This window comes from Scardinius erythrophthalmus, assembly GCF_964197995.2.
Source record: "Scardinius erythrophthalmus genome assembly, chromosome: 18".
NCBI classification, from domain to species: domain Eukaryota; kingdom Metazoa; phylum Chordata; class Actinopteri; order Cypriniformes; family Leuciscidae; genus Scardinius; species Scardinius erythrophthalmus.
In genome coordinates, this window is record NC_138238.1 from 28,623,254 (window position 1) to 28,637,225 (window position 13,972).

The following is a 13,972-nucleotide window of genomic DNA, read 5'->3' on the forward strand; positions in this document are numbered from 1 at the left end:
TTCAGTCGCGACTTGCCAGTGCACCTCTTGAGACTAGGGGAGTGAGGTTTACTTGCACAGCTTTTTACTAGCTGGCCTCCGTTACACTAAGACTTCTAATGTAGGTAAGCTTGATTTTAATTTGTTTTCACAAACTGGAGAACAGTTGAAAGTGGTGTTGTGGTAATTGACAGCATGTCACACATGCTGTACATTCATCCTGAAACATTCCTTCAACATATTGTTTATTACTACTATTACACTGTGCCAGTTGCATTAGTAAATCAGGTGCAGTGTTCAGAAGGAAAGTCAATATAGAATGTAGAAAAAACAAGTAAAAAGGTAACAAAGCATCAAAGAAATGTTACAAACCCAAAGTGTGTTACAAACCCAGAATAGCCAAGACCATGTTGTCCTTTAGAACCTCCAGTGACCCAGAACAGACAAAGTAGTTGGCCTGCAATGCATCCCCCTGTCTGATGAGATATTCTCCCGGCGTACAGAAAGAGGTTTTGATGTGAAGGGAGAGAGAGCGCAGGCAACCCCTACTAGCACCCTCAAACACAGGCAGTTGCAGGATGTCTTTGTTTAAGTGCATGGCTATGTCAGCACGTAACTCATCAGGAAAGTCACGCAAGAGCTGCAAAAAGACAGAAAACCTCCTTTACTCCTTTACAATTGTTTGAAAAGAATGATATAAAACATAACTTTGATGTTGTTTTTTCTATGTTGGTTCAGGGTTCCTCTGGCTGGAGAATGCATTAAAATATGCCTGTCACAAACCCATCTCAGAGCGCCTACTACACCCCCTCTCCCCCTCCCCCCAAAAATGCAGGAAAGCTTGTAAGGCTTGCAATGCCCCATTAGAGTGAGAGCTCATTCAAAAGATATGGGCAACATCTGCCTGATAGCGGGCTGAGCTTCACCAAACATGCCTCCAGGTACTCTTAAAACTCAGTTACAAGGGAACAAAGCTTTACCTAAGCTGGCCACATTACAGTGCTTGAATGTTTGTATCGAGCATATCACTCTCTGTCCTTCAGTCGAAGGTACCTGTTCCCCACCACTTTCTACAGATCACAGCTACTAATGCAATGTCTTGATCTGAATTTCTAAAGAGTTCATGAACACAAAATGAGCACTTCATCATATGCTGCATGGCCGTGGATTAGTATGACTGACATCAAATGCTAGGAACCATAATTACCTAACACAAATTTATTATTAGGAAATTTAAGAGACATGTGTAGATTTTAAATAAGTATATTTAGCTGTTTATAAGAAAAAATGTGGTCAAAATGTAAAAAAAAAAAAAAAGAAAAAAAAAAGGAAAAAATATATCCCTGCATAGATAAAACCAAGGACATTCTCACCTCATTGACATCAATGCCATTATTCACAGACCAGGTGGTCTGGAAATATTCCAGCATGCGTTGTTTCAGCTGCCGTGGCAGCCGGTGAACACGAATAAAGTCCTTCAGATCTTTCATGCGCGTGTGATATTGTGAGCGACGTGAGTACATGCGCTGGATGATGGCTGTCACATTCCCAAACACCACAGCGTGCATGAGAGCTGTATTAGAGAAAGAACCAATATGATTTATGATCTAGCAAATTAGCGACAAGGTCATTAAACAGGCTAATGTAAAAAATGTAATGTTAAACATGCAAACATGTACAATACTATGAAAAAAGTCAGTGATCCTGTTTTTGGTTGTTATTAGGAGGTTCTGGCTGCGGATGATTTTATGTTCACATGGTGAAAATTATTGTGTTAATTGTGTTCAGTTTGTGCGGATCAAGGGTCATGAAACACTCAATTACATTTTCAGAGATGTTAACAAAGATGTTTGTGTTACATCATAGAAGACAATGTTAGGATCTGTTCATTTTTTAAATAGATTTAAAATTCTTTTCATATTTATTTATTAATAAGTAAGAAAATTTATTTATTTTCATCTTCTGAGTTTAAAATCTACGTAAGATGTGTCTCATTTTGAAGACTGCCTGCTCTTCTTAAATGAGACATTCTCAATAATCTATGCGGTTGACAAATTCTACCTCTGTATGATAATGAGACACAGCAAACACGTCAATGTCACAGGTTTTGAAGCACTGTATACTTCAATGATACGTCTGTGTCTTATAACTAATCGTGAGACTGAATGTCCTTATCCTGAGAAGACATTTTCGCAATTATACATGATAGCCTGTGGCGCTTTCCTATGACTGGCACTTTAGATCATGTACAGCAGCTGAGAGATGCATTCATGGGTTTCAAGTAAATAGTATTTGTTTCCGCTGTCTAAGACTTCAAGATGATTGCATGCATGGCTTTCCCCGCAGTCATTGTTCTCATTTAATTGATTACATTTCAGTGTGTCAATGCATTCTCTGGCATGAATGCAATTCATCCATAAGTGTAACCAGTCTTTAAAACTCCTTGAGAATAACATTGCACTGACACTGCAAACGGCATAAGTGTTTTGTGAAAAACTGTAAAATAGTGTTAAATGAAGTGTTTTCTGTTACACTTTAGGACTGTTTAGGATAACAGTCAGTAATATGGAAACAATATGAACTAATCGGTAATAGCCAATTAGTTACCTACTGCATAGTTACCTATTAATGACAGACCATTATTGAAAGTGTTGCTGTGTTTAAGCAATTGTCAAATACTGTAAAAATGGAGCAGCATGTTGTGATGGAACAGAATGAGGTATTCCAAAGAGCTACTTCCACGAATGAAATTGTATAGAATTCTGAGGAGGAATTCTGTTACTGCTTACCTCCAATGAGCATAGTACAAACAGAAAAGATCTTCTCAGCATCAGTGTTGGCACACACATTGCCAAAGCCCACACTGGTCAGACTGCTCAAGGTGAAATACAGAGAGGCGATGTAGGCACTGCGAACTGAAGGACCACCAACTGTACTGTTCAGATAGGGCTTGTCTAAACGTCTGCCCAACTCATGCAGCCAACCTGACGCAAAGAAACAAACAAATGTTAAACTGCATGTCAGCGCTGCACAATTTGGCCAAAAACTCATATGGCAATTATTTTGTAAAAAAAAAAAAAAAAAAGTGGAACAAAGAGAACACTCTGCCCTGTCAGTAGAAATAGTTGCTTTTTAAGGCTGTTCAATCTTCACAAAAGTAAAGTAAGAGTAAACTATTTACAATAATCAACCAAGACAATTTTCAGTGACCAGGAAGGTCAGAGTTAAAAATGCTCTATGCATTCACATTATAATGGTGATTATTATGTATTATAATTTATTGTACAGTACATTACTAAAATTTCAATACTATTTACTTCTCATATTTACATACTTATGCTTCTCATTACAAATGTGCTAAAAATGCTCTATTCACAAAATTGTTGGAACAATATAAATGGTAAAAATTAACCTGGCATGTTGCGTACCCAAATGCATGTTATAAGTGCAGAGATGGGGCTTGTGTGGGACAGAATGTACTGTGAACTGAACTACTTGTTGTGGGACACAGTGTTTCAAGCCAGAAGACATCTCATGTGCATAAAGTCCCCAATGGCGTGAGGGCAGACACAGCTCTAAGGCACTCTTCCCTAGCGTTGCCACAAACCACAAACTGATGAATAGCTTGCATGTGCTCGACTGTGAAATGCGCATATAGTCACTGAGTAGAGTTGGACATCTTACAGTTGTATTTACAATCTTTAAGACCTAAACTGTGGAAAGCTTTCCATTGGTTTGGCACAAATTGCATTCAATAATTACATCTTTCAAATTATGTGAATTATTTTCTCTCTCAGACACAACCACCACCAAACCTACAGTTACAGTACAGTACCTACAGACCAATTTGCACATTTAAATACTCATTTCAAAACTGGTAAGCATAATACAAATCTAAATAAGACAACATTTTTGTGCATTTTGGATGGGAAATTTACTGCTGTACCAAGCTGAAAGTTGGTGAGGAGAACTGTGTGAGGAGTTTTGAAAAAGTGACCTAAGTATCGAAAAATATGTCCTCGAAATGGTAAAATGGTAAAAAGAGACTGTTCCCATGGTTGACATTGAGACACAAAATGGGTAGCTAGTTGAGTAGCAGGCCCCTATGTTTACATAGCAGAGCCTCTAACTGTGGGATTTTCAACCAATGGTCAAGGAAGTTCAGAACATGAACGCTGCTCAATGTGCACTTTGAGTGAATTAGCATTTTAGCACTTCTGGTTGCATCATCTTGTATTCAGTGGGTTTTTGAATGGGTTTTTGGTTAAATGCATGAAATAAGGTCTGTGGTTAACACACATTCAAGATATCACACATTTTATTGTACAACATAAAATACATTTGTAACACCCAACTCATGTTTTTTTTTAACTTTTACTTGTCTTGAAGAAGGCAGTTGAACAAGTGGCTAAATGGTACTACAGAGGTTGTAGGAACATTAAATGACAGGTAGCCTACACTCACAGCTTTTGCAGCCTCATTGTGTGTTTAATCACACTCTTGCAAAACTATTTTAATTCAAATATTTCAGGGAAATGTTTTTTTAAGTAAAAACTTGAACATGTACAGTGATTTTTGTATAACTAATGGTCCAATACATTATTACGGAACGTTTACAGAACATAAAGTTTACTGTGCGCAAATAACCGAAGTGTGTGCCCACACTACTTGAAACCTGCATTGAATTCTCTTTCATGTCTTCTTGAGCTCAAACTGACGAATTCACACAAAATTATGTAAAAACGCCCATCTTGGAGAGTAAACATAGTTGGTTATGTCTTAATTGAATGTAAACAGTTGAGATAAAAAACGTAATACATCTGCTGCAGTTCTTTTAATGTTAATCAAAAAAAAAAAAATCACTCACTGCTCTTGACTGAATGACTTTTGTAAGTTTAATAAAGATTCATCTATATTTAATTAATACAGTGAAGACTATGCAGTGTTATTTTACATTTGACAACTTTATTTAAATTCTGTAGCAGAAAATTATGATATTTCACTGGTATCTAAAAATTTGAACCACTGACACAACCAGGTCAGAAAAAGTGCTATCAGTGTAAGAATTATAGACTTGGTCACAGAGCATATTTTCTGCTATAGTCGAAAAGACACTGGAAAAATAGGAAAGAGATAGGTGACAATTCATATAAAAGTTAAATCCAGGTTAAGCCGTGTCCCAGCCTGTTATATATACTGTACAAACAATAAAAGTAATGAAACTGCGGCTGACTTCTCTGACTTACTTTGTCAGGCAAAAATCATAATATTTAACACCTTATACTGTAAATTTTGGGCCTGTAAGAGCAATGTCTATCAACAGCTGTAAACCTCTGTAAATCCCTCCACACTGTTTACAATAGCCAGTGCCAATCTGATTGGGTGGCATTATGCAAATTCTGGGAATCAGGGGCACAGAAATGGGCTGTTTTTGTCATGTTTAGATGGCTTTATTAGACTTGCTCTGATTGAGTGTTTTTTTTCTATTCAAACATCCCATTTAGTGATCAGAGTTTGTGAATATCTCACCAATGTCCCAGACTCCATTGGAATTGATCTCCATCTCTTTGCGCCCGATGATATACCAGATGCAGGCCATCCAGTGAGCCAGCAGAGCGAACATCGACATGAGCAGTGTAAGCACCATGGCGCTGTACTGCGAATACCTGTCCAACTTCTGCAGCAGTCTTAACAGACGCAACAATCGCACAGTTTTCAGCAGGTGCACTAGAGATGTCTTGAACAAGCACAAACATGTGGTGTGTCAGTAGCCTATATAAAAATTGATAACTTGTAATCACATATTTTGCTGTTATTATAAAAAATGGAATGTCATGATAATTGAATATGGCAATCATTCATCTGTACCATGGCATATATAAGTAGATCATGGTACCACCACACATTTTTGTAAAGGACCTCTGGAGATTTCATTTGAATCATCATACCTTATCCTTTCTACTATTTTAAATAGCCATATGATTCTTATAATAGTTTCTACAATCACACATGTGAACAAAATAGTTAATACAAATTAGTTTCTACAATCACACATTGGAACTTACAACAGTAACGTTAAATGCATAGAGCAGGTCAAAGGGCAGCGCGGCCACCAGATCCACAAAGAACCACGTGGTAGCATAATGTAGACAGATGGAGCGAGGCTCGTACACCACCTGCCCTGATTGACTCACGTAAGTGGTGCGAAAGTTAATAATGATGTCTGAAAGAGAAGGCAGGTTAATGACTTTTGCTTGGAAGTCTCATTTTAGAAGTCACATTTTATAAAAAAAAATTCTCTTTCGAGGCTTTTTTTTTGCCAATCTATCCCTGAGATAGATAGATAGATAGATAGATAGATAGATAGATAGATAGATAGATAGATAGATAGATAGATAGATAGATAGATAGATAGATAGATAGATAGATAGATAGATAGATAGATAGATAGATAGATAGATAGATAGATAGATAGATAGATAGATAGATAGGGAAAACAATTGGGAAAACAATTGGATATGATTGATATGAAAACAATATGATAAATATAAAATATAGCCCAACACAACTGCAAGACAAACTCATGTATATATATAACTTAATATATTACTGGTGATGACTGCAGTTTGATGTGCTGATGGTACACCATCTGATGCTACAAGGTCACTCAAATGTTCTATAGTTCAAATTCTTGCTTTCTTAGTAAACTCACCCAGAATAAAAAGCATTTCCACTGCGATGTCGCTAACTATGGTGCTCCTGCCTGCAGTCTCCAGATCGCTGTACGGAGTGAAACACACATTGTACGGCACGGTCACAGCAACATAGAATGTAGCCAGCAGAATCATCCAATCCCACAATGCCTTGGACACACTGTAATGCAGCAGGATGAAACGAGACTTCTGGACTGCTGCCACTTTGTACTCAGGCAGGGACGGTTTTTCAAATATATCCTGAGGAGAGAAAGAAAGCCACAGCTGAGCTCATATCTCAACGTCTTCAAGGCAGCTGTGAGATTAAATGAGCAAATAAGGAGTTTTTCTGAAGTCTCTTGCTTCTCATGTGTTTCTCCTGTGAAAGTTTGTTGATACCACATTCTCTTTTATACTGCATATATGCAGTATATATACTTGACAATATGAAAGCATTATCAAATATTTTAACGCAAGTATTCTTTTTGTGGCATCTTTCTTTTTTGCCTGTATAGACTTCTTATGAAGTCACTTGATTATTATTCAGCAATTAATCTCTAAATATCCTGTTCAAATGTCACAAAAATTACATACTGCCATACTGCCTTAGAAAATTCTCAACAGTAAGTAACTTTGACCTTTGGAGAAATAGAGAAGCAGAACTGACAGAATAATCTTATTCATTAAAGAACAAGAAACCACATTGGTAACACTTTCTATGAAGCCTGTATTTATAATGCATTATTAAGGGTTTTCTTAATGCATTATAATACATACATAATGCCTTAACAACCTTATAACATGTTGTACCATCTGATAAATAATCATAACAACTGTTACAATACATTATTATAATACTTATTTGTGGTTATTTCTTTTAAGACTACAATGGTAACATCAGATGAAGCCTGCATTTGTGGTTATAATATTAAAACACCCAATGAACACAATTTTTTACCACTTAAGTTATAATGGATTATATATCCCATAGTCTCATATCTTGACATTGTTTACTTAAGATCTGCACAGTATCATACTACATCTCATGAATGCTCTTTCACTGCTTAAAGTAAAGTGACAAAAACAGTCTTCTTTTAAACATCTAAAAAGCTTTATAATGTGGTCATAATATTTATAAGTGGTGTTTTGTCTGCTTTAAAGATGCAGTCCGTAACTTTTTTGGGTTAAAACTTATCCAAAATACATTTTTGAGCAAGTACATAACCAGCCAGTGTTCAGAACTATCTGCTTCCCTTAGCTCGATTCAAAACAGTAAGCTTGTAATAATGTTTTTAATTCCTGTGGTACTGGTGGATTTCCGCAGGAAATTCGAGCATGTCTTTGCGTCATTACGTCACACATAAGGTATCTCAGCTAGTAGGCTATATTGCGTGTGAGGATTTTGGAGGTGGAGATTTATAGACTTTTCTCACAGCACTTGATATAATTAAACTTATCAATTTGACGGCGGATCCAGAAAGGTTCAAACGACAATCACCAGTAACAACTGGAGATTCACCCGTTGTAAAATGCAAAAGACTTCGGACTTTGCGGTGGCTACAGAAAAAAAGAGACTGCAATCGTAGTTGGGGGCCTTAAGCACATTTTCGCGCAAATTCATTTAAAAGTGCCAAATTTGGCACAGATGTAGCTCAGGTCAGACCGAAATGATTTAGCTAGGGCGCCGGAGCCAGCGACCCTCGGGGGCCAAGATGGCGGCCAAATCCAATATGACAACTGCCCGAAAAGGGTTCCGGCTTTAACTTTTGAACCACATGAGTTACAAATACAAACTTGATATGTTTTTCAGCTTAATTGATCATGAGAAACACATAGGAATGTTTATATTTATAACCCAGTATATCTGGACCCCTTGATCTCCCAATTCCAATATGGCCGCTGTCAAAAAAGCAGTTTGGGCTGTAGTATGGGCCTTACACCCCATTGTTTGCGCAAATTCATCTACAAGCACCAAATTTGGCACAGATGTAGCTGAGGGGATACTGAAATGATTTAGCCAGGGCACCCGAGCCAATGGTCCCTGAGACCAAGATGGCGTCCAAAACCAATATGGCGCCGCCTGAAAGGGATTCGTCTATAGCTTTTGAGCCAGATGAGATACAAATACAAACTTGATGTCTATTTTACCTTCTTTGACCATAGGAAACCCATAGGAATACTTATATTTATGATTGGACCGCCCAAATTCCCTAAATTCAATATCGAATCCCTTTCAGGCGGCGGCCATATTGGTTTTGGACGCCATCTTGGTCTCAGGGACCATTGGCTCGGGTGCCCTGGCTAAATCATTTCAGTATCCCCTCAGCTACATCTGTGCCAAATTTGGTGCTTGTAGATGAATTTGCGCAAACAATGGGGTGTAAGGCCCATACTACAGCCCAAACTGCTTTTTTGACAGCGGCCATATTGGAATTGGGAGATCAAGGGGTCCAGATATACTGGGTTATAAATATAAACATTCCTATGTGTTTCTCATGATCAATAAAGCTGAAAAACATATCAAGTTTGTATTTGTAACTCATGTGGTTCAAAAGTTAAAGCCGGAACCCTTTTCGGGCAGTTGTCATATTGGATTTGGTCGCCATCTTGGCCCCAAGGGTCGCTGGCTCCGGTGCCCTAGCTAAATCATTTCCGTATGACCTGAGCTACATCTGTGCCAAATTTGGTGCTTTTAGATGAATTTGCGCAAAATTATCTATTTATGTGCTTATGGCCCCCAACTATCGGGCCCATGCGAAAACAAGGATAATATCGGAAGGGCATTAAATGTAGTCACACAGTGCTGATGTTGTTAACATTAACAATTTGAGAACAAAGTATAATTTGCACGGTTTGACGTGATAAGATAAGCAATCGTTAGATTTAATCAGCACGATTAACTGCAATGCTTTTTTCCCTTAGTTGGTCAGAACAAAAGTGGATGTTACTTACTTTTTCAGATGACATTTTCCAGTGAAAATTCTTATGTTGGTCATACTTCCAAAAAGTAGAATCTGTGATTCCGAATGACAGTATCCACACCGGCGCGGCGACTGACAGCCGCACATTCTCCTCAAAACATTGGATTCATCCGCGCTGTGCCGTGCCGAGGCAAAACCCACGTAAAGTTGATAATTCCGCGAATAACTACAATTGCAGATTTCGAACAGAGATGGCGACAAAGAGGAAAAACTACGGACTGCAGTTTTATGTAAAGTGACAATAGTTAAGTAAACAGCCATAAGATATCATGAAGTGGTTTCATGACATTTCCCTAAAGGTAAAATGTTGTGTGGAAAAGTACAAAAGAACAATACATCCACAATGCAAATCGTATTTTCACATTTTAATTATAAAAAACTGTAAAATTACAAGGCTTTAGCAAATCTAATAATTAGGTAGGTATAGGCTACTGTTGATACGATTATTCATGCGATGATATAACACATTATAATGTTGTTTATTAGGCATTATGTGTGCATTATAATGCATTATGAATATCCTTATGATACATTATAAATGCAGGCTTCATCTGTGTTATAATGCATTATACTCTTGAAACATATAACGCAAATAGGTAATTATACTGTATATTGTAACTGTTGTTAAGATTATTTATCAGATGATACAACATATTATAAGGTTGTTTATAAGGCAGTATGCATGTATTGTAATTTTTGAGACATTGAGACATCAATAACTTATAATGCATTATAAATACGGGCTTCATAGAAAGTGTTACCACTACATTTAATGTTTATTTGCAAAGACAGCACATGACAGATGACAAATCTTGGTGTTTCTTTAATTTAACTTTTACATCACATAGGTCAGGGGAAGGGTCAATCTAATGGTCTTTGGTCAGGATTAGTTTGAGGCAGCAAATCAAGTAGTTTCTAATCCAGCGTGCTCTCATCTGCCACACTCTTCATTAAGATTTAAGAACAGACCCATGATGCAGCTGAACACGTCAGTACATCATGCCTTTATTACTCTCTCTGAAGATATTGTGCACTGGGATTCTGACATTATTCCTTTAATATAGTGAAATATAGTCTAGGACCCTAAATCCATCAAATATTTTCTCAATAATTAATGTTCAGTTTGTCAAGTTAAAATTTGTCAAGGGGTTGAAAGATGTGTTAGGTAACCTTTAATCTTATTTAAATCAAAGCTGCACCTCCTTGCAAGCAACCGTCATTACACTTAAGGTATTTACTGAGAATTTGCTGAGTTCTGGGATGAAAAGAAGTTTACTAGTATACTAGTAATGAATTTCCAGACAGGTTTTGGAAAACATTGTTTCCTATATTGAGTAATTATATAACAACATTCTTAATATATAGACATGCATTTACAGAATTGCTGGCTTTAATATAAATGTATATAAATTATAGCAAATCTCAACTGAATGATCGTTCTCATTGCCCAGCTCTAGAGTGTTATGGCCAATAAGGCATTAATGAATTATAAACATTAATGTTATAAATGCTTTGAAGCAATGTGTATTTTGCAAAGCACTGTACAAATAAAACTGATTTGAACAGAAGTCCCATGATCTGATGGTCATAATGCTAAATCAATGGTCTCAGTTGTTGCGTTTTTCACTTAATGTGGCTAAAGTTATCTAAAACACTCAAATCATAAACATTTGTTTGCTCTGTTTATAATGAACATCTGGCTGGATGATATATGAGGTTTTGATCACATCAGTAATGCAGGCTGAATATATTTTTATTTTATTTTACTGGAAGGCAGGGGAGGGAGAGGGGATTTGTGATATGTGATGGAAACTGGATCCCCTATGAGCACAACATCTCTTGTGGAATTTACAGCTTTATTTGGTAATTATAATTTATTAAAACCACATACAAATTTCTGACACTGGCATGCTGCTAAGAGAATTGTTTGTATTTATAATTTATGGGGCCAGTGAAAATATTGGCAGGCACATTCATGAACTACTGGGCCAAAAATCCTTCTTGTTGAGCCGTTCTCATGATGCTTTTGTTTGCCTATTTTTCTCTCAGTCAGTTGGAGTGTGATAGAACAAAGCCAGGTGGCTCTGCTGAGAGCAAAGTCGAGCTGAAAACATGGCCATCTGTTACCAGGAGTGATCGGAAGTGGGACCTGCCAGTATGCCCTCCTGTTCCGCCATTGCCATGTGACATGATGTGACATGGAGGATTAGACATCCTAAAAACTTCTCGGCCTGCACTTTTCACACTGTTTGAACAACAAGTCAAATTGTCACTGGAAAATAGGATCCTGCACACACATCCTGAGCTGGACTGAGCACCACAACACACTTGTAGCCAATTAGCAGTAAGGGGCCTATACACTCATAATGGGGGAGGAGAGAGAGTGAGCAAGAAGGAAATTGAAAGAAAAGACTGTAGAAACAGAGATGGCTGAGAAACATTACAAAAGAGAAAAGGTCAGAGGAATATCAGAAAAGAAGGGAAGATCAGGCAAGAGCTTTAGGACCCACGTTAATGTTAGAAAAGCTTTCCAGCACTGACAAGACCTAAGTCTGAAAACAGACACTGGGGTTGCACTGTTTCTGCTCCATAAGTGAGTAACATTGGTTTTACTATGTTTCACAGAACTGAGATATGCTGTTTTTGTAATGTTAGCTATAGTAACAGGACAATTTTGAGTGTCATTGAAGCTTTATTTTGCTTTGCTTCAGCTGTGATAAAGGGACATCCACACTTGCATTGTGTGTTCGTGCATTTTGGGGGCGGAGCAATGAAGGGAGGGGTGTGTTTGTCTGGGTTGATGTCAAATAGAGTATAGTATATGACATCACTTTGTAGGCCAAAACGCGGAAGTGTGTTTTAGCACGTCCGGTTCCACCGTCCCGAAGTCAATGGGTTTTTTGAATGGGGTTTTGGTTAAATGAAATAAGATCTGTGGTGAACACAAGCTCAAGACACTTTGACGTTTTATTCTACGACATAGAATAATCAGTATTACCCCACTTATGATTTTTTTCAAGCTGTAACGCATCTTGAAAAGGCGATTGCTGATAAGTGGCTAAATGGGACTACAGAGGCTGTCGAGGAGATTAAACGCCATCACGCCGAAGAGGTAAACTCTGTCTGCTTTTACAGCCTTGTTATGCTTATAATTGTGATCTTACAAACTATTCTAATTTTTTTTTTTAGATACAGATTAAAAGAGATGGTGGAAGCTTAGTGGTGGTGACATTAAATTTGTGGGACCGTGGTGTAGTTCGTTTATAACCTACCTTTAGGTTTTTAGGATTCAGGCTTCAAAATTCATAAAAACTGTGTTCATCTGTGATAATTATCTTGATGGACAAAACGTGCAAGTATCATAAACTTTTGTTGGTCACAGAGCTTGTTGATAATCCAAAAGCCTAAGGGAAAATCCTATTTGGTTTTTGTCGAGGGAACCAGCGTGATGCTAACTGTCGGTTGGCCTACAAAGTGAAGTCAATCCTGAACTACTCTAAACAGTGTTTCTCAGAAATCACTTACTGCACCTTTAAGAATTATTTTAACATTTTAACAGATCAGTATCATGCACATTCTATTGTGAATATATATATAAATTTGAAGACATTAATGACATGTTTATCATTATATAATGCATGTTATTGGCGTGATGTTATCAGTGCTCTTTATGTAGGGTTGGTGATTTGAACAAACCCCGTCCTAAGCACGCAGCTTGTCCCATCCGAGAAAACCCTACAATAACATATCAATGTCACCATCAAGGCACCACATTGTGCAAAGTCAAGGCAATTCTCACAGTTTGTATTGTAAAGTCCAAGCCTACTCGAAAACTGTATTTAAGTAAATGACTTGATAGAATAATTTTTGCCATAGTGCAATGAGACATTGTAACACTGCAAAATGCTACAAACAGGAAACTTGAATTTGTTAAGTGCTGACTAAGTATGTCCTCTTTCTAGGTATTACAAATAAATAAAAAAAGTAGTTCATACATGTACTCACCCGACTTAGGCTGACGTCATTTTTGCTGTCACGGGTAAACTGGCTGGTTAGCTGGTAAATCATGGTGCGACCCCTCCTTCTGGCTCTACTGATATGAGAGTTTCCAGTGGTCCTGCTGAATGGCTTATTATCTGCACAAAATTAAAATAGCCTTAATAGCCTTGACAGTTTATAAATTATAAAATAAGATTGTGCCAGTGTGTCCATGAGTGATGTTCCATGTGTTTTAGCAGTTCTGTGCGTTAGATGTAACCACCAGTTTGTGAAGACAATATAAAACATTGATTTTATTAGATTATATAGTATCTAAAATGT

General features: G+C 37.4%; 1 protein-coding gene across 1 annotated transcript in view; it reads right to left on the reverse strand.

Annotated features, from left to right (window-relative positions):
• The window catches only part of kcnh4b (potassium voltage-gated channel, subfamily H (eag-related), member 4b), a 42,466-nt gene that overhangs the window by 9,619 nt on the left and 18,875 nt on the right, over positions 1-13,972 (reverse strand). The window contains exons 4-10 of the mRNA XM_081392404.1: positions 13,658-13,788; positions 6,692-6,932; positions 6,045-6,202; positions 5,509-5,716; positions 2,769-2,963; positions 1,353-1,552; positions 370-619 (exon numbers count right to left, since the gene is read on the reverse strand). Of these exons, the coding sequence (XP_081248530.1) occupies positions 370-619; positions 1,353-1,552; positions 2,769-2,963; positions 5,509-5,716; positions 6,045-6,202; positions 6,692-6,932; positions 13,658-13,788 (1,383 nt within the window). The remainder of the gene's footprint in view (positions 1-369; positions 620-1,352; positions 1,553-2,768; positions 2,964-5,508; positions 5,717-6,044; positions 6,203-6,691; positions 6,933-13,657; positions 13,789-13,972) is intronic.